Genomic DNA, 24,729 nt, shown 5'->3' with positions numbered 1-24,729 from the left:
ATCAGATTGTCTCATCAGTTGCACAATTAAATGAACTTCTCGAGGTTGCTCATAACATGGATGAAGCGCCGTTTAACACTGATGTACGAGCACTTGAAATGAGGCAGCGCTTTCTTCTGCTCGCTTTCAGAGGTTGACCAAATGCATACCTTCATTTTGAACCATGCATGAAATTACGGCCATTGAAGTCAATTTCTTGGTACTGAATATTTGGTACTAAAATTTTTACTCTACCCTAGTTTTCTTCCCGTGGTATTCTAGGGGTGTGTGTGCACAGTGCCTCCCCGTCAAACACAACCTCCCCTTTAAGGTGCAACTACCGTCTCGCACATGTGAAAGAAAGTAGTTGCATTGTGCCTTACTGCAATATGTACATAGACAACTCATTACTTACTCTGTACAGTTTTGGCATGTCGCTTTCGTCGGTGTGGGTAGGTCATTGTGCAGTCACCGAGACGTACTGTTACCACACTCGATCGCAGGAACTGCCTACAAGAACAAACACGTGTTAAACCATGTGACATGTCTTTCATATCTGGCTGTTGTTTCTGTAGGAGGTCATTTTTACAAGACACATCGTAAAACTGCTCAGCTGTGAATAAATAGACGTACTTTATTTGGTCCAAGGTACAACTGAAGAAAAACATTTAACAGCAGCTTAACGTGCGACAAGATGTCACAGTGTGACACTACGTGTTCGTTTTATATTTTCTGTTACACGAGTGAACTTTCGACAACCACTCAAGAGGAGCCATTCAAAACTCCATGATTATGTGATGTAACCGCTCCCCTTGCCGCTTTCAAACGTATTCATAATTTAAATGGGCATACAGAGGATAGACTTCGACTTGGAGCCACGACAACAAAACAGTGTGTTCTCTTATACCTTTCCCACAGTCTTGCTAGGGGCATTCGCTCAACACTGCAGTCACCAGTCCCAACAACACAACGCCACCTCAGTTTGATGAGCGATTAAATGTTGTTTTCTCTCCCTTGCCTCGTGCAGTTCTGTTTACGCGGGCACAAAATCTCCCGGAACGCGGCTCTGAAGTCCTTCGCCTTCCAGCCGTAAATCACAGGGTTCAGAGCCGACTTTCCGAAGAACAGACAGATGACGTAGGGCTTAACGTTGACCGCCAAGTTCGTGTTTGGCCCGACGAAAAATGGAATCAGTATGATCACGGAATAGGGCACGTATCCCAGGATGCACACAGCCAGCACCATGGCCATGGTGCACGCTGTCCTGACCTCTTGACGCACCCGGTGATGGGCGTCGCTGTTGGAAGTCACCGCCTTCCTCTGTTTCAGAGAAGCCCGGAACACGAAGAAGTACAGGGCAAGTGTCCCGATCGTGCCAATGCTCGATATGCCGGCCGTCACCAGAATGTAGACGCGCGAGTAGACGTAGCTGAGATCGCAGACGACCGACACGACGTCCAGGCCCAGAGGGTAGTCCCTGACATCGCCGATGCCCATATATGGCAGCAGGCTGAACAGTAGGAAGAAGATCCATACGAACACAATGTAGCCGACCGCCATCCGATACCTCATCAGGCGGTAGTACGATATGCCGTGTACCACGGACACGTAGCGGTCCACGGCGACGCCCAGGTGACTGAAAGTGGAGCAGGCCGTCGAGTACGTGGCGAACCAGTAGCGCAAAAGGCAAAGCCTCCGGCGGCATGACATTCGCTCGATGAAGTAGAAGGCGTCGTAAAAAGGGACGTTCAGGGCGACCAGCAAGTCGGCGCAGGCGAGGCTCAGCACAAAGTAGTTGGTGATTGTCCGAAGGCGCGCGCAGCGACACACGGACAGGATGACCAGGAGGTTACCCAAGAGAGCCACTACCGCGAGGGAACACTGTACAGCGGACACCCAGATTATGCTGCTGGCATTGTACTTGGCGGGGTTGCAGATTGTCCGGTTGGCCTCCATGCTCAGCGGGAAGGAGGTCCGCCTGTGAAGACCGCTCCGCGCCGAGTTTCCAGGCCGCTCTCAGTCATCTCGCCCTCACGTCGAGAGACACGAGTGGCCTCTGCGAGAAACAATAAAACACACAACTGTGGTGGCAGCCTTAACCTTGATTGATTACGGACCGTCCGGATAAAATCCCTAAAATCCCGAACAATAAAGTATGTTGTTGTTGTTTTTTGTCAACTCCACACTCGCAGCGAATCTTTTCGTGCTCGTTTCAAAAAGAGCAGATTTTAAAGCAACTGCTTGACTCCTGAAAGCCCGTAAACCCGTTCATCAAAGTAAACAGACATTGTTGATTGTGTACGCGTTGCCACCGAAAACAGTTTCACCACGTGACCTCGCGAGCAAGAAACGCACAGGGGCTTAGGCGATTCTGGGTTTTCATCTTGTAGTGGCTGAAGTGTAGCTTAGAGACAACTCAAGCGTTGTGTTTGGGATGAAAGCCCTCGAAACTTTTTCCACACGTGTCAGACAATCTGACGAAAGAAGAGCACATGCTTTGCTAACTTGCTAGTTGTGTTACTGTAACAATGTTGCGAGAGAGCAGATTTTACTGAAATGACGTTTGTTTTAGAACGTCTCTAGTATCATACCAAATCACCTGCCTGGGTGGAACTGCGTATCACCCATTCTTAGAGCTTTTGTATCTTCTCTATAAACTCGTCTCATTTCTCTATACTTCTGCGACAATGCCCCAGAGATACGCTGTCAACAGTATTTGTTGGACGGTAGTGACGAGAGAGAAGAATTTTTATTATGATCACACACACACACACACACACACACACACACACACACACACACACACACACACACACACACACACACACACACACACACACACACACACACACACACACACACACACACACACGCACACGCACACGCACACACACACACACACACACGCACGCACGCGCACACACACACACACACACACACACACACACACACACACACACACACACACACGTCATCAAGGAAAAACACGATCAAGCACTGCACAAAAATTTAGCGACACGTTCCCCTTACTTAGCTCGCAAAGGCCAGGACAAGTAGAAAGAAGGTGAACACGGGCGCTTGTTCCAACTTGTTGTCCTGTCCCAAATAAGATTATTATCATGTCAAAACAGCAACTTGCTCAACAGTCAACTCTTTTTGAAATGTGGCGAGAGACGCGAGATTGAAGGAAGGGCTGCTAAATTATTTCAACCACCAAAGGCGCTTTAGTTTGCGAGAGTGAACTCGCGTGTTCTGTTTATCCTCCATCGCGACGCACCAGCTGGCCGGCATTCGAACCCCGACATCGTGTTCAGCGGTGGAAAGTCACAGCCTTCTTGTGACCGGGACAGGCACACGTGCATACCGCAGTGCCTTGACTTCCAAATATAGCGTTTAAATTCGAAAATTCGCACTAGAGCATAACACACAAAACTTCAATTTCTGGCTCTTTGTTTTCTGTTAATTCGCAACGTTTTGTACCCCAAGTGGCAGTGCTTAGTTTTGGCAGCGAAGAGAGCCCAAAAATTACCGGGAGAGCTTAAGGAGCACTTAAGCATTTAAGCTCCATAGAATGTGGTCGTATCCGGCTATCTCGCCGCATTGTTTGCAAGTAGAATTGTATTGCGTTGGATGCATGTGTGCTAGTCTCGACGGGTTAAAGAAGGCTCGCGTCTGGAGCCGACGCTACCTTACCTCCTGGAATTTCTCGAGCTTTTTGTCTTGTGGCGGAGAGATCCTCCTTTCCCGTTTAAACTGATTGGTGTAGTCGTGAAAGGATACCAATGCATGGGGACTCAACCCGGCTCACTGCTCGGCTGACATAACCTCGAGCAATATTGTGAGTTAACTCGTTTCCCGTGTTCCTCGAGTGTGCCGGCACCCATATTAGTTCCACCCCTCTTTGGTTCCAGTTTTGATGTCTTAGGATTCGTTCTGCCTCCTGGGAGAGAAATATTTCGCGATCCAAAATCTCTCCTCTCCTATGTATTCGTCTTGGGTTGCGCTTTTTTTTTTTCATATCATGCCGCTTCAACTAAACGAAATGGCCATAATTTGCCAAAAGTACTGTGCATAAGCCAACGCCATTTCTGTCGTTCCGCTGCTGAGGTGAAATGCAAGTCAGAATTTTTGAACATGCACTTATAATCTCTCATCACAAAAACATCTTCGGCCTATGTTCTCAAGTCCCGCTGTTCTCTGTTCCCACTTAACGCCTCTCTAAATGTAAGGAAGATGGCTGGAACTAAGCCGGTTCGAAAGCGTTGTTTTTTAGGAAAGCCGGAAACTTGCACCACGAAAGTGTGCCAGTGCAAATCTGCCAATGCTGCTAATTACTAGCGCTTACTAGGTGCTTATGAAACGTGGCTGAAAGAAAAATATTTGTGACATTTCACACGATGTTATAAAGAGCTAGTTCTCTCGCCAAGTTTTGAAAAATTCTATATAAGCAAGTTAGTTGTTTTATTCGCAATCAGAGGGTTGCTCGACTCTGTGAAAATAAATAAATAGCAAATAAATAAGATGGCTCCTGCTACTCGGACACGGAGCAGTGAATATCTTTACATTTCGATTGCTATCTTTCTGAGCTACTAAGCGTGTGCTTGCTTTGTGTCAACATATGCCGCCTGAATTCGCTGTTTCAGCAGTCAAGTGCAGTGTTCATCAATGATACGTGAACAACACGTATCTGATGACGATTTCCCTCCTGTCTGAAGAGTCTTATTGTGACTGCGGGAAACGGGGCCTGCTTACGCTTGCTCCAATATACGTAGATTGAGCTGTCCGGCTGCTGAGGGCGCGTTCGCTTCGCAAAGCCGAGGGAATTTTTTTCGTACGATAACCCCGCAAACGAACAAGGGGCAACAAATGGGAAAAAAAAGCATCGGTGCATAGCTGAGCCGCCGCTCAACCTTGTTTTCCTCAAGTGAGAGATCAATCAAGAAGAAGAAATATACGGAACTCTCCACACCGACGAAGACATAACGCACTGAGACCAGCAGAGACGTGAGCGGAATGTTTACAGAAAAAAAAACGTTTAAATAAAAAACCAAAAGGCTTCCGCACTCAAGATACTCGCTCTCTGAAAACAAGCTCTTTCATGTAAACTTCTACGCGCGTGCACTAAACATCATGTTTGTTTGTTCGGTTGACTGGTTCCGCATGTTCGTACGTGTGTGCGTGCGTTTGTGTGTATGTGTGCGCGCAAGCGCAATCTGCGTTGTGTCAATTGTGGCAGCAGTTGTCATTGTGAATATACGTCAGGACACGCATACCCAAAACTTTGTTTCTGGTGGAAAATTTTGAACCCAAGCACCGCTGTGTGAAACCGCAGGAGCGCAAGCGCTGGCCCGTCCGAACAGGTTCGCAAAAACCAGCCCTTGTCGTGTATTTCTCATGCTATTGTTAGACACCACATTATTTATACACTGGCGCACTCACTCTTTCCAAGCATCGTTTTCGGCTTATCTTTTTTTTTTCTATCCGATAATGGTTTAAATGAAAACATGTCGCTTTCAACAGAGGCACCAATTTTTAAAAAAAAAACTTTTTCTTTTTTTAGATGCGGGTTTCGTGACCCTGCTCTTTTTTTTTTTTAGTGTTCGCAGTTTTATTCTTCCTCCTTCGATATATCCCAACCAGCCTTGAAATTACCATTGTTACGAGCCTGAACACCTGTTTCTACTCCCTCAACACCTCTTTTCCCTTGCTTCGAACTGTGTGCACACCTGCTTCCCTCGTCCTTTCCCGTCTTTATCCAAATCCCTCTGGTCTCGTGATTTATTCTGCATGAAAACCTCTTGCTCTCGCTTCTCCTGCACTCAGTCTCGCTAAAACCGTGCAGCGCTGTGGGAGCCACAGGGGGCGCGCCAGACAACTTGGGGCCGAATTGTTAATCTACGCTCGTAAATCAGACACACGATTGGCTGGCTCGACTACCTCGATCGTCCTGCGCACCTGGCGTCGACCAATTTGGGAATCAGTCTTTCGAGCAAAGTGCTTTCTGAATACGGCCCCTGGTTGGCTGGCAAGCCAGTCCTATGTTCCACATGCTGCGCGCTCTTTGCTAGGCGACACGTAGCGGTCCGTGCGCGTGGCACTGCGCTAAAATGGAGGAGAAGCCAGTGCAGCGCAAAGCTTTATTATACAAGACACGTCGGCGGCCCATCGGAGCGTACACAAATCGAGCAAAAGAGTAAGGCGGGCAACAGGATAGAAAGGACAAGAAGACAAGCGTGTGGAGGTGCCGAAATAAGAGATAAGAAAAAAAAACAAGAGGAAGTCGTTCTCTTGATGCCAACTATTTCCAACCTGCTCTCGGCGTACGAATTCAACGACCTCGCCCTAACACAAGGTGGACACTGCCCTAAAGAGGCGAGTGTGGCACACGGGGAATGTATATGGGCTCGGCAGTATCGAAGGAAGACGGAAACGACAACGCCCCCTCTCGCGAAGCCCAAACAAGACGAGAAGAAGCAGGCAAGAGAGACACTCGCGGGCGGCTGCGATGGGGCTGCAGCGCTACTCTGCAGCGGTACTCACGCGCCTTGCCGAGCCGTCCAGAAACAAGAGCCAAGCAATACGCCTGCCCGCTAGCGATATGTGCAAGGAAAGACAAGACGCGCTTGCCTGCTAGCGCGTGTCTCGTTCGCGTATACACGTTGCCTTGCTGGTGGTTTTGAATCCAATCCAATCCACGGAGCTGTGCTGACGTGTCTCGCATGGGCTCCCGCCTCGAAGCCACTTTTCGGCAGAAAGAGTCAGCCTTCGGGCTCGAATATTTTGGACGACATCCGGGCCATTGTCCAGTGCCTGCTGCAGCCGGATTTTGCCAATCTACGGACACCTAGGCATATTGCCGGCTGACTGCCGGCCTAGCCATCGAGCTCGACCTAGCTCGTCACCTCTCCGCCGGGAACTGAGCGCCCAGGGACCCGCACAGATGGAGTACGCCGTGGAAGGCGAGAAAATATCACCGTCGGAGCTCGAGGCCGGAAAATGGGAAACCATTCTTCGTTACCGCGACCGACAACGAGGCCTGAAGAATAAAGGGCCCGCATCAACCGACGACGAGCCTGCGCAGGGGCACGGCCAAGGCAAGTCTAATTCCAATTTTCCATCGCGAAAGAACGGGAAGAAGCTATTTGCACTCAGCAAGAAAGCCCTTCTCCCGCGCTTACCGACCGACGACTACAAAATCGTCTGCCGACCACAAGGTTGGAATCTGAGGGACTTTGCGCCCGGACTACTACTCTTCTGCGCCTGCGAGGTGGCCAGGCTGCCGTATGATACGGTGAAGAATGAAGACATTATCAGAGTCAATACGGCCAACAACACCTTTACGCTATGCACGCCCGATCGTCAACGGGCGACTGCATACGCCAATATTGAAAAACTGAACCTCCAAGATCAAACCTACAACGTAACGTCGTACGTGGCGGCGCCCGAAGACTCGGTAAAAGGGGTCATTTACAACGCCTACGCGGGAGACTCGCCCGAAGCGGTTCGCCAAGGCTTCGGAAACCGAAACGAAGGAATAGAAGTTGTGGATGCCCGAAGGATCGGGAAATCCAGAACAATACAAATCACCTTTTTTGGAAAGAAGCTACCCAGCCAAGTAATCTATCAGTGCGGCGTCTTTCGGGTCCACCCCTTCAGGGAGCAACATGAGGTATGCTACAACTGCAGGAGAGTAGGACACCGGGCCGATGTCTGCTACAAACCTACAACGAACCTTTGCCGCCGCTGCGGAGAAAATCACTCGCCTCCACCTGAGGGAGAACAGCCAACCTGCCAACCCGTATGCATCGTCTGCAACGGGGGCCACAACACAGGCAGCCGGAACTGCAAATTCCGGCTGATCAACAAGAACAAACAAGGAACGCCCCATGGCAACCAGACACCCAAGCAAGGGGACAACGACTCATCACTACACGGACACCAGTCTAGGCCCAGGAAGAAGGAACACGGTGCTACCGGAAAAGGAGGAAGCCACAGCCGGAACAACTCCAGCTCCTTCCCGCCCCTGGGGAACCCTGCAGGGAAAGACAAGAGGAGCTCAAGCCGCGGACGCAGCGATAGCCGCTCCAATAAAAAGGTGAGCTGGCCAGCAGAGGCCTCCCAATCTATTGACGCTCGAGAGAAGGAGTTTCAGATCCAACTACAATCCCGAGACAGAGAAATTGCCAGCCTTAAAAAAGAGTTGGCTGACATTAAACGCCTGTTACAAGCGCATCAGGTACAGAATGCCACTGCGGCTAGAATGCCACCCACCGCGTCCCAGGATTCGACCAATAATGCGATGGAAACAGACGCTATTTGCCACACTCCCTCCAACGCGTCCCAGTCTTCAGCCCATAACGCGACGGACACAGACGCCAGAATAGCAACTAAAAGACCGCATCCTACAAAAGAAGGCGAGGAATCCAAAAGAAAGGCCGAGGCTTCGGAATCCGACACCCCGCAGCCGTCGAAAGCGCCTACCAAACTCAGGGCAGACATCAATACTCTGTCAGAGAGAACTAGCGCTATATCAACAGAACAAGCTACCTTCCAAGGCCTCGTTACTACCAAATTTGCAGAGATAGATATTCGCTTTGCAACACTAGAGGGACAGGTATCCCAAATAGCCACCTGCATGCAGCAAATAATGGATAGGCTTACAACTATCGAGGCCCGCCTGCCCCCCACCGTGGATCTGTCCACGACGCCACAACCATCTATAACCCAACATGGCACCACGCCAAAAATTTGAAATTTGGCAATGGAACTGCAGAGGCTTCCGCCGCAAGCGGGCCCACTTGCAGCTCCACATCCAACAAGCACCGTCTGTTCCAACCCCAGACGTGATTGCATTGCAAGAAGCTAGCGGCAGGGCTACACTGCCAGGCTATAAAGCATATCTGCCACCTCATTATGATACTAGTAACGCAGCCGGCTCCTTCACAGCCACTCTGGTGCATAGAAATATCACCGCAATTCAACATTTTATAAATGATTCGGAAGAAGATTACACCCTACTTGAAATAGTACCAAGGCAAAAAGGAGGCTCAAATCTCTTCATCCTTAATGTATACAACCCTCCCAGAAACAAAGGCAATGGACTCCCACACTTGTTGATAAACACAGTAAAGCTGGCTGCTAGGGCTCAACTATTAATTGTGGGAGACTTCAACGCTCAACACCCAGCATGGGGATATACCAAAGCAACTCCGAAAGGGAACCTGCTCTGGCAAATCATACAGTCACTAGGGCTCACAACGCTAAACAACCCGAGCGACCACACACGCATGGGTAACAGTGTATGTGTAGACACATCTCCAGACTTATCCCTCTCTAAAAACGTCAAGGACGCAAAGTGGGTCAACACCGGGCAAAACCTTGGCAGTGATCACTTCATCCTTAGCATCACGTTCCCCACGACAAAACTTAAAAACAAAGCAAAAGAAATACGAACCACGGATTGGGACAAGTTCAGGCAACTTCGCGACAAAACAGCTCCAAAGGAGATCTCTAACCTTAGCGACTGGGTTATCGCCCTGAATGAGGATGTCAGCTCCACTAGCGTTGTGGTGCCAGTTGAGAAGGAGGAGCAGATTGCAGACTCAAAACTGTTACACCTGTGGCAGGCACAAAAAGGCCTCCAAAAACGCTGGAAGCAGCAAAAACACAACAAGCGACTACGCAAAAAGATTGCTGAAATCGAGAGGCGAATCGAGGAACATACACTTACTCTCCAAACACAACAATGGAACCAAATATGTGAAAGCGTCAATGGACAGCTCGGAAATAAGAAGACATGGCATCTTCTAAGACACCTGCTCGATCCAGAACAAACACGTCCCGTGCAACAAAGTCAACTGTACAGACTCATACATAAATATGAGGGTACAACTGAAGACCTAATCAAAGAGCTAGCAGAACGTTATCTAAACACGGATGATAGTACCACACAACCAGACTACCGGGGGACTCCTAATCCAAATTTAGACGCAGACATCACAGACGCAGAGGTCTGGTACGCAATTGGAAAACTGCGGACAACATCTGCGGCAGGACCAGACAAAGTTACAAATAAGACTCTCAGGAACTTAGACGCAACGTCGATCGCGGCGGTTACAGACCTTATGAACAAATACTGGCATGCAGGCAACATACCACCAGAGTGGAAACACGCGAAAATCACTTTTATTCCTAAAGCGGGTAAGAAACTCAGCACTGAGAATCTACGGCCAATTTCATTAACTTCATGCCTAGGCAAACTCATGGAGCATGTCATCCTCAATAGGCTCCAAAACTATGCGGAGGACATGAACCTCCTACCTGAAACAATGTTAGGATTCAGGGCCCAACTATCTACCCAGGACATTCTCTTGCAGCTTAACAAGGACATAATTGAAGCTGACGAGGGAACAGGAACGAAAGCAATATTGGGTTTAGACCTTGTTAAAGCTTTCGACAACGTCACCCACAAAGCCATCTTGACAAACTTGTCAGAAATCAACCCCGGAGAAAGGACGTACAACTACATCCGATCCTTCCTCACTAACAGAACAGCAGTGATAACGGTCGGAACAATAGAGTCTGCCCCAATCAAACTAGGAAGTAAAGGAACGCCACAGGGCTCCGTCCTGTCCCCTTTCCTTTTTAACCTCTCCCTCATCAAAATTCCCCCCAAACTGGCACAAATACCAGACCTACATCACACGTTCTATGCAGATGACATCACACTTTGGGTAACCAAAGGATGCGAAGGCTACATAGAAGACACACTCCAAGCAGCAGTGGACATCATCGAGGCATGCGCATGGGATTCTGGCCTCACTTGTTCTGAGCAAAAATCTGAACTCTTCGTGATCCGTCGTAAACAAAGCGGTAGGCGTACCACGACATCCCCCCCGCAAATAAACGTCTATGTTAATGGACGATCTGTCAAAGAGGTACAGACCATGAGAATACTGGGGTTGTATTTACAAACAAATGGAAAAAATACTGACACACTCACTAAGCTAAAACGCACGGTAGAAGCGACGGCGCGATTACTCCGCCGCATAGCTAACCGCAGACAAGGGGTGAGGGAAAGAGATTTATGCCGCCTAGTGCAGGCCTTTGCGCTGAGCAGGATACTCTATGCCACCCCTTATCTGAAATTTTCGAAAGCAGAAAAGGACAAATTGGATAGCATGATACGGCAGGCCTATAAGGCTGCGTTAGGACTCCCACTAAATGCCTCAACCGAAAGGCTTATGAGGTTAGGAATACATAACACCTACAATGAACTGAAAGAAGCCCATTTAATGGCTCAAACAGCGCGATTAGCCAATTCCAGAACTGGCAGGAGTATTCTTACCAGGCTCGGAATTAACTTTCAACCTACGAATAACGATGCTAAAGTAGACTTACCCCGCGCCTATAGGACGGCCCTACTAATCAAACCACTCCCCAAAAACATGCACCCCTTACACCATGAGGGTAGAAGACAAGCACGAGCCAAAGCCTTGTATAAGAAATACAGACAGTGTGCTACAACACTTTATGTAGATGCGGCAGAATACAAAAATACCAATGCCTTTGCAGTTGTGGTTGTGAACGAGAATGGTGACCACATCGTCTCGGCGACAATCAAAACGAAATCCTCTGAAACGGCAGAAGAGGCGGCTATAGCCCTCGCCCTAGCACATACCCAAGGGAGCATCATCCTCAGCGATTCCAAAATGGGTATCAATAATTTCGCTAAAGGGCGAATTACAAACACCTCCCTTAGAATCCTTAACGCAACCAAATTCTCACCAAATTATTCCGAATTGATATGGGTCCCAGCCCATTCGGGGAATCCGGGGAACGAGGCAGCCCACAATAAAGCCCGAGGTTTCGTCGACCGGGCAGTGGATGAGTCTGGCTCCCTGAATTTCACGAAGGACTCAATGATCACATATCATGATCTCACCAATCATTTTAAACTAGAGAGGAGAATTTTCCCCCCTCCAGACAAAAGCCTTACTAAAGAACAAGAGGTTACGTGGCGTCGTCTACAGACGAGATCGATACGCACCCCATCACTCCTCGCGCACATTTATCCAGATCTTTACAACCCAAACTGCCAACACTGTGGCCAACGTGCTACTTACGATCACATCCTGTGGGACTGCAAAATAGAGCCACCTCCGGGTGATCTAGTTACAGCCCCTTCTCTCGAGCGGTGGGAGACCGTGCTGGCTAGCTCTGACCCCAGAACGCAAGTTTTGGCGGTGGAGTGGGCTGACAAAGTCGTCGAGGGCTATGTACTCTCGACCACTTAACGCGACTTCTTGCCAAGCTCTTCCCGGCGAATAAAATGTTTTACAATCAATCTGGTGGTTTTTCCTAGTTGACGTTTGGAGCGGAAGTACGCGGATTTGAGCCACCAGCAGTACTCTGATGACTGCCGGTTACTAAGTGTGATATGCTTTTTGTTTCCATCCTGGGCGATCTTAGCTTAACATCGTCCCGAAACCGGTGCAAAGTTAATTGACGCCGAAACTGAAACCAAAAAATAAGACGCAACGCATGGCAAAATTAACACGATTCTCCATGTGCTATAGCACCCATCTTGTTCTACTGCGCAAACACACGAGAGACGGCTCGGAGAAGTGACACACCAGAAGCACTTTTGGCGTCTCTGTTCGCGTTTTGTCAGAATCGGAAATCAGCTTACAGTCTTGAATAAGTCTTGAATAAGCTTACAGTCTTGAATAAACAGCTTGCCAAATCTTACTCTTAGGCTGCCGTAAGGCTTCTTTCGCTGCTAGCTCGCAGAGAGTTGGAACACCTCTCTAGCATGTGTTTGGGGCTCGAATAGCGTTGCAGAAGTCGCGAAGCACCACTGCAATGCTCTTCCACTCGTTCAAATAGAGACGCACGTATTGACTAGGCTTATACGTCGACTCCCAGTAGTACCTCCAAAGAACCTCAGTGCGCAAGGCTGCGTAAAGTTTTCAGGAAAACATTTGTCAAGGTCACCGTGCGATGCGTTTTCGAGATTGATTTTACTCTGTCCATGTCTCTTTGCAGAATTAATCAAAACATAGATGGTAATTTATACGTCATAAACTGATCTCGAAAAGTTGGTGTGCGCAACGCCGCTTCACCTTACGTTGTGATGTCGTGGATACTATGACCTCTAGCACTGGCACTGGCACAATCCTCTGTGCATTTCCTTCGGGTCCAAGTGAGTACCATAACGAGATAGTACTGCTCTTTGCCGCACATAAGGGATCTGTAAAGAATCCCTCTTTTATGACCTCTTAAGCTCCTGTGCTAGCCTATTAAGCCCCGGCGTAACGTATACGTGCTTTGAATGTGTGTATCGTGCCGTTGGCTTGCACTCGGTAAGCGCCTAACGAATACTAGCTGTGAGGCGAGTCTGCGCACGTGCCCCTGGAAGGCGTCCAATGATGGAAACCGGTCGGGTAGAGAGCTGGGTATTTCGTCACAATTTCCAAGCCCGACTTAAACGCGATGCGCGTTATATTTCTCTTATATTGCTACTTGTTGCTTCTGGTTTTCCTGGGTCTTTTGTCACGCGCAAATGAAAGGTCTTACAAAATCTTTGAGTCCGTTTTTCTTCTTGCACTGCATAGAGAAATATACACGGATATGTGATGCAATGACAGGTGGTCTCTTTCAGCCCTGGCTAACGCATTATCTAAGCGCATACGAACAGCAAGTAATATTTGCTTTGAGGTTGAATATTATCCTAACACTTTTGTGCCCACATTACGTACGAATCAACAAATAAAATTATCACCGCCACATAGTGCTATCTAATGACACCCAAATTTAAAACAGAACATAAAAAAATTGTTAGCGCCAAAAAAATTTCAGAGGTTGGTATCAGAACGGGAGCTAGTGGAAATGTAGTCCGTTTTATATAGATTCTTAGTTGTGCAAAGATCAACTCGAATGCCGCTAACAAATTACAAGGCCCGGAGACATTAAGCAATCATTTATCCAACAAACTTCTATTTTTCAAAAAATCGTTGTCAGATACTTGATGAGAGAGCATGTTGTTGAACGCTGGCTGAAAGTCGCAAATTCGTGTCCCCTTTTTCTTCACATACCTTTCTCAAACGGACTCCAAACATAGTGACATAAAAGCGCTGACTATACTGATAAAATGTTGACATCGATTTTTTTGTGACAGTTCCATGCAATAAGGACACGGCATGCAAACAGTACGTTGCGAATTCGCAACCCTGAGCGTTAAAGCATTAAGCAAACTATGCCTGACTATGAATGAGGCTTAAAAACTATTTTGAAAATTCCAGCAATGAAAATACCGGCGCAGACACGTTAGTTGCAAAGCTGTAAAAACTAAGCTGGTCAATTCCATTCTAACGCAATCTAAAGGCGACTAGAATTACTTCTGTAAACTAGAAACTTAGTTCAGAAAAGACTTTCAAATTCGCATGAAGGGAACAGTTATTGCTAAACGCGAAAATATCGGCCATTATCACAAAAGACCGTACGCACTAACTATAATCCGCCAGCCCGTTTGTCAGCTCTAAATGTTTCTATCAGCGCTCCGTACGTCAAAATCGCTTACCAAGTCGAATTGCTGACATATTGTTCACGACAACATGATGCACTCTTGAAAGTGCTGGCAAAAAATACACTAACTCTGCAACTTTTACACGCAGTCATCCTGTAATTCTTAGCAGGCTTCAGAGCTATATGGACGTGATTTAATCGCTGAGTTCATATGTAAAGCACCTATCTTTCATACTTCGCGTTCACGCCGATGATTGTGACAGCTCAAATGATCACAACCACAAGTCCATAAAACATAAGATTCCGGGAAAATTCTCGCCACAGCTGCGTCTTTGCTTCCCGTAATTCGCACCCACACTTCCCAATGTGGGTCGCTGCAGTCAGAAAACACCTGTTAGGAAGTGTTGTTTGGCTAAGCGCTACGCCGCGTTTACCTTGTGCCTGGTCGCCGTTGATAAAGTGCCTGTCAACACCCGGGGTTTGCGCTTGGGCAAACATCCTAGCGTCCCGGTCGAGTGCGTAGCCGAGATGTCGGCTCACTCGCACCCAGAGCTAATGAAAAAACATGAGCTCCTTTGAGGCAGGCGCAGGTTACCGTACAGCGCGTCGTATTGCAGGTAACACTGTGCTTATACATAGTTGGGCTACCTTGTCGCGTGGCTCACGAAAGCTCGTTGGCACTGCGCATGACTGACCTCAGTTGCGGTACAGAGAAGCCCAGTTATGCTTCCTGTGAGCTCAAGCACCATTAATACACGCAGCCGCTTTGCAGAAACAAAGAAAAAGCACTGCGCAATTGCATCGATGTCAGTGCAATACCCACCCCGTATAGTGCTAATATCGGCAGCTTTAATACTTATAGTGTTCAGACCAGTTTTGTTACTACCCGCAGTGTCGACGCCCTACCAACTTGGCTCAATGTTCAATGTTGTTACACTGATAAGAAAAGACAGCGGGTTTGATGCATATATCTTTACAGAACAAAACTAAAAAAACTCTTGAGATGTAGTATTTCGGCGCATGCTAAAGAGCACACGGGTAACTATTTATAAACAAGAGTCCGGCATACGCTATATGACGTTCCTTGTGGTAGCAGTTGGTTCTGGCGCATTATGAATGCATTTGCGCTCTGAAGCGCTTTCTGAACGAGAAACAAAATAAACAACTATCGGGCCTTGTTTTCAGAACAAAATTTCAAGTTGTTCTGCAAGATCTCTTGACATTGAACAGGCCCACGCCTAAACTACGAAATGCCACACAGGTGTGAATTGCAAGAATAACCGTGTCGCCATACAAAAGAGAATGAGCGAAGACCGAGGATGAACTGCACCTAATTACCCACATTCAGGGTGCCAGGTGTACCCGCCTCACGCTCCTAACCGGTATTCGTCCTCAAAGTGAAAGCCCTGTTTAACCCCCGCCAATGATTTACGCATGCCACAGTCGAAGACAAGTTCTCTTGTCGAAACGTTGTTGGCTCGCGGTCTGAGGCTCTTCCTTGATACTGGACGTCTCCTTCTGTGTTGTCAACAATCCTATCCTCCTACCTTTCTCTACCGAGCTGTTAGTAGGTTGTAGTAGGAAACACTGCTACAAAGGCTTAAATACCTTCAACATGGCCCTGTAAATTACGGACGCTCGCACGCTCAGTTGAATATTAAATAATGGTTGCCGGTGCCACGAAGATAAGCGATACGGGCCCGTATTTATTATTTACCTATACATATAGTTACAAATCGTACCCTTGCCGAGAAGACAATACGCAGTTTGCCACCATTGTCAAACAGAGCGTTACAGCACTGCAGCACAAGACAGGACAGGACACATCCAATCAGATCGCACTCTAATCGAAATGATGTTCGAGCGCTAAACTGAATATTAAATAAAGGCCGCCGGTGCCACGAAGACAAGCGATATGTGCCGTATTTGTTATTTACCTATATATATTTTTTCTTCGACTGGTCCGAAGTCGAAACGTCAATGAAATCTTATGTTTTTCATCGTGTGTTAGTCTACTTTATTAGTCTACTTTATAAGTGTATAACTTCTGGATAGTGCCTTCGTCGCAACATCTATTTGTATGTATGTATGTATGTATGTATGTATGTATGTATGTATGTATGTATGTATGTATGTATGTATGTATGTATGTATGTATGTATGTATGTATGTATGTGCACCACAGCGCCATATATATATATATATATATATATATATATATATATATATATATATATATATATATATTAGCAGACAAGTTAAAGGAAATTAGGGGCCCGTTTGACAAATTTATGAAGGGAGCCAACTGTGACCGAAACCAAGGTGCATAGGGGAACGTTAATTTTTTTTTAATGTGTTATGCTTATCAGTAGGATAATATTACTTAGATTAATAAATCGCTTAAAGAAAATTACTTATAAAGCAGCAGAAAAAACAACCCTGCCGCCGGTGGGATCCGAACCCACGACCTCCGAATATCGCGTCCGGTGCTCTTACCAACTGAGCTACGGCGACGGCTGTCCAATCTGCTGCTCTCGTGGGTATTTATGTTTACGTGTATATATATATATATATATATATATATATATATATATATATATATATATATATATATATATATATATATATATATATATATATATATATATATATATATATACACGTCATACGTTAGAAGGACGTGCTTCTTGAGCGCGTATTGAATACTTATATCACGCACACCATGTTGTTTTGAGGCACGCACGAGAGCAAAGAGCTTTTCAGAAGTCTTACAAATAATTCGGGCAACACAGGCGCAGGCGGTCGACGGGTTTGAAGTACTGGCGGCTTAAATTCATGCGTGCTTATCATCGTTCACGCGAAACTAAGAGTCAGATCGTAACGGATACCAATTGTCATAACGGTCCACTCCAAGTATGGAACAAAAAGATAGAAAAAAATGCGCCACTTAAGACAGCAACGAAGTAAAGAAAAAATAACTCGGTGACCCAACCGATCCGCGAAGACAGTAAACCTTCAATTCTTAACGAAAATGGACAGCTGCCCGGCATACAAGATGGGCGTTTATTTGCAAGGAAGCGAACCATTTGTTACGGCAGTGAAAGTTAAGGTGCTGGACATAAACAATGTGATCTTAACAGAGGTTGGCCTATGTTCAGGAAGCACCAGACTGATTTGAAGCAAATGCAATTAATAACCGGCAACACTTCGGTTAACGTCATGCGCTGGTAAGTTTTCTCTCTGGATTCTTTTCTTTTCCTCAGTTATTTTCCTGTTTTTAGTGCCTTCAGAGCGTTTAAAAGTACCTTCAGATGTCAAGTGCCAGGCTCGTCAAAACTGCGCCGAAGGGGGCCAGAGGTACCTGCTTGATATTAAATCGCTATCCTATAGTAAGAACTCGCTTGTGAACATGCCGTATGAATTGTGCGAGATTTTTAAGTGCACATACATACGTACACACGTACATACGTACGCGTACGCGTACTCACACGAAAGCGTGGTTTGGGCAAACGAAATCACCTGCAGCCTTGACTTGAAGGCCCCGCAGTAGCGGCAGGCCGATATGTTGGCGGCGGCAGCTCGCACCGTCCAGTTTGCCACTGGCTGAAGCAGACGAGAAACCACCACCCACACATCGTTCTGCCGCTGGTGCGATGCCGTCGAGTAAAGGCTGCAGGTTATTTCGTTTGCTCAAACCGCGCTTGAGGGCAGCACGATTTTAGTGCGTAAGTGTGTTAGTCACGTGGTTTATTTTGTATTTCGTGGGCTTTCTTTGGAGCTGGGAAAAAAAGACACGCGTGAGGCTTCCCTTATCGTAAATCAAGGAATGGGGATTTCTGAAGATGCACGACAACTCTTCAAAAGCGATTTGTTGTGTAAAGTCAATATTTATTCATTTAAATAAGTGAACTTGACTACACTATTATTTCATTGCGAAACAAAACATCTGTGGTGCGCAAGATGGCTGTCACCAATATGCAATTGGTTTCACTCGCCTGTCTAGTAATTTATTTTAACCCTTGGCTCAATTTAGCTGGGACAACCGGAATGTATGTGTGTGTGTGTGTGTGTGTGTGTGTGTGTGTGTGTGTGTGTGTGTGTGTGTGTGTGTGTGTGTGTGTGTGTGTGTGTGTGTGTGTGTGTGTGTGTGTGTGTGTGTGTGTGTGTGTGTGTGTGTGTGTGTGTGTGTGTGTGTGTGTGTGTGTGTGTGTGTGTGTGTGTGTGTGTGTGTGTGTGTGTGTGTGTGTGTGTGCGCGGGGGGGGGAGGAACTCAACAACCACCGCAACCAAGGTGCAAAGGGGGATAGTTTTTCTTTTTAGTTTGTGCTGTTGATAATAGAAGAATAATGCTGTGATTAATCTGTAAGACGACTAATAATAAGGCAGAAGGAAAACAACCACGCCGCTTGGGGGATACGAACCCGTGACGTCCGAATCGCGCGTCCAGTGCTCTACCAACTGGGCTACGGCGACACTTGTCCCATCTTCTGCTTACGTGTGTATTTATGTTTTGCCCGAAACCAAACCTTGAGAGTGTTCACCAGCGCCACTCTCATCGACAGCGGCGGACGTAATACAGGATGGACGTAATACATCCTGTATTACCACGAATCGCGAAAAGTCATAGAACGGGGACAGCGGAAGCTGTGCGAGAACCCACTTATGCTACCTATGGCATCAAGGCCGCCACGACCGAGACCCCCGTTAAGTTATTTATCAGACAAAGAAAGGAATAATGAGGGCTTCGTTTGACATACATAATGAAGGAAGTCAACAGGCACCGAAACCAAGGTGCATAATGACATGTTTCTCTCATTTTTGTTAATTTGTGGCGTTGCTAATGAGAGAATATTGTTGCGATTAATCTCCCATTACCAACGCCACAAATTAACGAAACGAATATAAGCATCCCTTTATATACCTTGGTTTCCGTGGCTGTTGACTTCCTTCACATGCATGTCAAACGAACCCCTCATTACCCCAGCCTTTGTCTGCTATATATATTTAAACGTAATTGCGTTGACACACGGTGGAAAAAGGTCTTTCTTTATTCTAACATTTCGTCCTGGGTCTGGCCTTCGTCAGAGTCTGACGAAGACCAGACCTTTACCGAAAAGTTAGAATAAGGAAAGTCCTTTCTCCATCATCATCATCAGCCTGACTACACCTACTGCTAGGCTTGCCTCACTAGACAGGGTTCTAGCGTTAAACGTTGCCAGGTTCAGGTTCCAATGGCGGCCTGTCCGGAGCCAGAAATTCTTAGCAACCTCCGCTGCGTCACAGGTCTGACCGCCGCCGTGGTCAGTTGCTCCGCAGCCGCTGGGAACTGAGTGCCGAGGGTTAATTGGTTTGTTCATGGAAGGTTCTGGCCAAGTACTGCACCAGGGTGGCCAAATCCTGCTCTGGTGAGGGAGTGCGTTGTCGGTTCTCGTCACCGAGATCCTGATCTTGGTGAATAGAACCGACAACGCATCCCGCAACCCAGGCCTGCCTATGCAATTCCATCAACACGCGGAGTTTTTTTTTTTTTCAAACCCGGTGGAGAATTGCGCGGCACAGGGATTCGAACCCCGGTCCTCTTGCACGCGAGGCGGACGCTGTACCTCTACGCCATCTACGCTGCTGTTAACTTAAACTCCATCGTGTCTCAATTCAATTACGTGTATGTTCTACCGGATCCATCCGAGCTTCACCCCCTGCTTATGTACATACATGCATGCATACATACATACATACATACATACATACATACATACATACATACATACATACATACATACATACATACATACATACATACATACATACATACATACATACATACATACATACATACATACATACATACATACATACATACATACATACATACATACATACATACATACATACATACATACATACATACATACATACATACATACATACATACATACATACATACATACATACATACATACATACATACATACATACATACATACATACATACATACATACATACATACATACATACATACATACATACATACATACATACATACATACATACATACATACATACATACATACATACATAGCCTAGATACCACCTGACATCGAATGATGCGACAAGTGCCATGCGCACTAGCGCTATTGCCTTCCGCCGTACATAAAATTTTGAAACCATGAGCGCCTGCATGTTTCTGGTTCGCTTTATAAGCATGCCTCATGAGTTCAATTGGCTTTTCCTTTAAGTTAGGCTGCTGTCATGATTATATTATCAGCTAATTTTCTACGTCTGTCATATTCTGGACTCCTGAAACTACGTCTTTAGGCATGGTTACGGTTTGGTAAACAGGCTTGAAGACTCCTCTCTGCTGCTTCTTGATTTGTCTGCACAGCATAAAATACCGTGGCATAACCGTGGGATGTGGATGAAAATTTTCCAAGGTCAGGGCAAACGTTGAATGAGGTGTTTTAATTAACTTCTGGTCACAGTGCTTTTCGTTTTCGACTGCTGTAACACGTCAGCAAACAAAACATTTGCAGCCATTTATCCGGAAACATTGTAGATACGACACATATGTCGAAATAACGTGCGTGTACGAATATTACGTCATTAGCGAGTCCAGCCTGTCCTTGCAGTGTTTCTAATTTATTTTTGTCATGAAAGCCACGCTACCTTATTTTGTTCCATTGCGTGCTATTCCGTCTATTAGAGAATACTACTGTACACAATCTTCTATCCTGGGTCACAGTAGTTCTGTGCACGACATGCAGTAAACAGTCTGAAAGAAATAAACATGTTCGATGCCTCGAAATTAACGGCGTTGCTCCATTCAACCGTCTTCGTAGGACAATAGTGACATTGAGTGCTGGAGCAAAACGACAACGGTAGACCGTTGACCAAGGCAGACCCGCAGCTTTCGAAAACAGAGCACCAGCGTAAAAGTTGGAAACACAGAACAGCAGTGCACAGGACAGACTTTTACGCTCGTTCAAAATTGCGAATTCGAATCACTAACTATCCCAATTATCTCCTTTAACGACCCGCAACTACACAATAATCGGAAACGAAAACGAGTGGACACAGTGAGGACACAGTGTGATTTTTTGAGTGCGCTAATGAGTTGTCTGGTCACACATCATACCAGTCTTCGTTCCCACCTCTCCATTCCCAAGTGCAGAGTAGTAGTTCGGATAGTTAACGCTCAGGCCGGCCTCGCTAACCCTGCAAAATTAGTCTCTCTTTTCCCCCAGGGTTTGAGTGGCCGTACAGCTACTCCTGACATCCCACATTAACTACAAATCTTAACAGACATTATTTCCTTATTACATATCTACTGAGGATTCCTCGATATTGCCTTTTGTGCTAACATCAAGCTCCGTTCGAGATGGCCATGAATTCATCCTTGTGCAGCAATTCCTAGTCACAACAGTAACTTGACTCGCAAAGGCAACGTCCTAAATTTCAGGATGATCTTACGGTCGACACATAATCTAGGGGGAACTGCTTTAAGATGAGAAGATTAGACAAAGGCGAAAAATTGGCCGCGAGACAATGAAAACTTCTAATGAGAAAGGAGAAACCGGATGCCTTACCGGGCAGTAGTTGTAAACTGATGTACGAGTTGGTCACCCAACACACTGCTCGTTGTCAAATGTGGAAAAGCGAAGCACTACACAGTGGGAGATGTGCACACGGCATCGCATGCCTCCTTGTAGGTAAGCGCGCCCGTCAATCCGGGACCCGGCCGCCCGGGTGCGCCACGAGTACTCCAAGCGCCAAGCGCGCCAGCCGCACCGGCAGAGCGCGCCCACTCGAACACGGCGAGCCGACCGATCGCCACTTTCTCCCTCCTTTCTTCTCTCTCTTCTCCTCCGCTCTGGAACCTGTTTATATCCTCTCTCTCTCTCTCCGTAAGACGTCACGCGACAGAACAAAGCGCCGAAAACTAAAGTAAGGCAGTGACGAAGAGAGCGCGCGAAAGAAGACGCGGATAAGCCAGCGTTCGCCTAAGAATGGACGCTTCCCGTAAAGCAGCGTAAATTAGGCGCGGTGCAATATTCGCACGGCCGACCTTGGCCCCGTATTCGACACGCGTTCGCCACGCCCACTAGTGGCAGGCGAAGGAGCCGGTGTCATGTGTGGCGATAAGAAAGGCAGCTGATGGGGCTCGTATTTCCTTCACGGAGTCATTCGATGAGGGGTCGTTTCTGCTACGCAAAGCCGAGTCGACGGCCGCTCGATCAGCATATTAGGCAGGACTAAACATTGCCACGAAGACGAGAGAGAGAAAGAAAGAGAGGGTGTGTGTAGGCAACGTTCGCAGAGCCAAACATGATTTATTCAGCCTGCTCGTGCCCTTCGCACGAACAAACAACTCGCTGTCGACACAGCAGACGGGCCCCAGCTAATACGAAACAGTCCGGCTGGACCGACACTGTTTATGCCAGGCCGCGTTGCCGTCCACTGCGTCGGCAAGTGTCTTCTTACTTAATTAACAATGATGAAGGACAGCGTGGGACATTAAAGTTTTAGCAATAAGCACTTTCACACTTATGGCACGCAAAACTACAGACTTTAAAGGACAACTCCGATGTTTTTCCTACCTCCTCGGATTTTACTCAAACTTTGAAGGCACGTTCTCTGTACTTTTCTGGTCCTCTGGGCCAAATTTTCTAGCGTGGCGATGTTTTCTTGCAATGAAAATAAATTTTTAAGTTCCCTATTTTGTGGCTTCAATCCGGAAGGCTTCTACGCGACACGTTGTATGTGTGACGTCACTGTATGCACGGCCGTCAGTATTCGCTCTGCGTTTGTGGAAGGACAAAATCTGAAGTTAGCTTTTGATCATTTCAGACAAATAGTGACCCAAACTGGCCCTTGCATTCGCCAATTTATGCAATCAAGGCGAACACAGTAAGTTTTGTGGCAAATAGTACCCGTGACATTACAGGTTGACCTACCTCGATGTCATCGTATAGCTGAAACTCAGTTTCGGTTTCAGTTTCCTGGTTCCTGCTCTTTTAAAAAACTTCTTGTGCGTAATAAGGGAGTACTTACTCGTTGGCATCCACCCAAGTGCAAACACATGGCTAAAAAGGAACGCTATAAAGCTTTCTCAGAAGCTTCGTAGTTAAAGGAAAACGAGTAATTACTCTCTTATTATAAATCTGTTCCACCTTGGGGGATTCCCCTAAATATTTGACCAGCTTCTTTTACGTATTTTGAAAAATGTGTTTTTTTCTTTGGGGGTGGTAGCGGAGATCTTCGACAAAAGCAACCATCAGCATTTAGCTGAATCACCAGGTTTCCCGCGTTTCAGTCCACGTTCCGGGCTGGCGAAGGAGGTCGTCCTCAGCCTCTGCGTTCCGCTGTTTTCACAAGCGGTCCAAAAATCACTGGCACGCGGAAAAAAAGAGACACTAAACTCTGTTTTCCTAGCTTAGAGGTAAATGACGCAGCATGTTCAACGACGGCGTTCAAACATTTCAAAGCAGCGCCCGCATTCATCCTTAGCGGGCTAACGATGGTCAAGGGCGCGGCGGGGAAAGAGTTAATGAGACAGGAAAAGATTTAAGTACCCTGGCGAGAATCTAAGTGGGTGTCCTCTATATGTGAAACGGGGACGGCCCCGCCAATGGCAGGTGCCCGTTGAAAAGCTCAACAAGGAGCCGTTTCACGAAGACGTGTTTGTTGTCGCAAGAAGCGCGGCCATCGGAGGAGTAAGTGAAAGCTGTTTCAGGAATGCTTTATAGGTTCGAGGACAGCCGTAATGCAGCACGGCAAAGACTAGCCGGCTATCTGTTCGTCTTTTCCAGCTGCCAAGAAACGTAGCCCTTTTAGTGATTACTTAGCTCGGCATCGTAGAGAGTGCTTGGCGCACCTCGGACGCCGACGCGTAATCCGAAGGATGACCTATTAACTGAGCAAAGGCGTGTCAGTTCTGAAAAAGGCGACCTCGTGTCAAGCCAGCTGCCCATCGCAAGGCCACCGCAAGAGACTGAAAAAAAAACTACAATAAAAATCAGCGCTGCTCGGAGTGCGAGGCGAGTATAAAGTCGATGTGGCGTTGCATCACTGGGGCTGCGCACCGAAGGAACTGATGTGTCAGCTGCAACATGGTAGCTTGAGTCGGCAAGAGTGAAAATATTTTACCGGGCTGATAAAGCGTGCATTTCTCTCAAGCAGTCCGAGTTCTTTTTCTCCCGAGAGTGAAGCAGCAGCGGGGATATTGA

The 24,729-nt window shown here is 46.9% G+C and overlaps 1 protein-coding gene across 1 annotated transcript; it reads right to left on the bottom strand.

The window, feature by feature from the left end:
• Window positions 1-593: 593 nt before the first annotated feature.
• Window positions 594-22,267, bottom strand: LOC144098520 (somatostatin receptor type 4-like). The gene is made up of 2 exons (XM_077631225.1): window positions 22,090-22,267; window positions 594-2,035 (listed from the first exon to the last, which is right to left on the bottom strand). Exon 2 carries the CDS (start codon window positions 1,933-1,935, stop codon window positions 973-975), a length of 963 nt encoding a protein of 320 aa, XP_077487351.1. The 5' UTR covers window positions 1,936-2,035; window positions 22,090-22,267; the 3' UTR covers window positions 594-972.
• Window positions 22,268-24,729: the final 2,462 nt, after the last annotated feature.

The sequence above is a fragment of the Amblyomma americanum genome, chromosome 7, assembly GCF_052857255.1.
Source record: "Amblyomma americanum isolate KBUSLIRL-KWMA chromosome 7, ASM5285725v1, whole genome shotgun sequence".
NCBI lineage: Eukaryota > Metazoa > Arthropoda > Arachnida > Ixodida > Ixodidae > Amblyomma > Amblyomma americanum.
The sequence above is the reverse complement of the archived record's forward strand: the minus strand, read 5'-3'. Positions and strand labels throughout refer to the sequence as shown.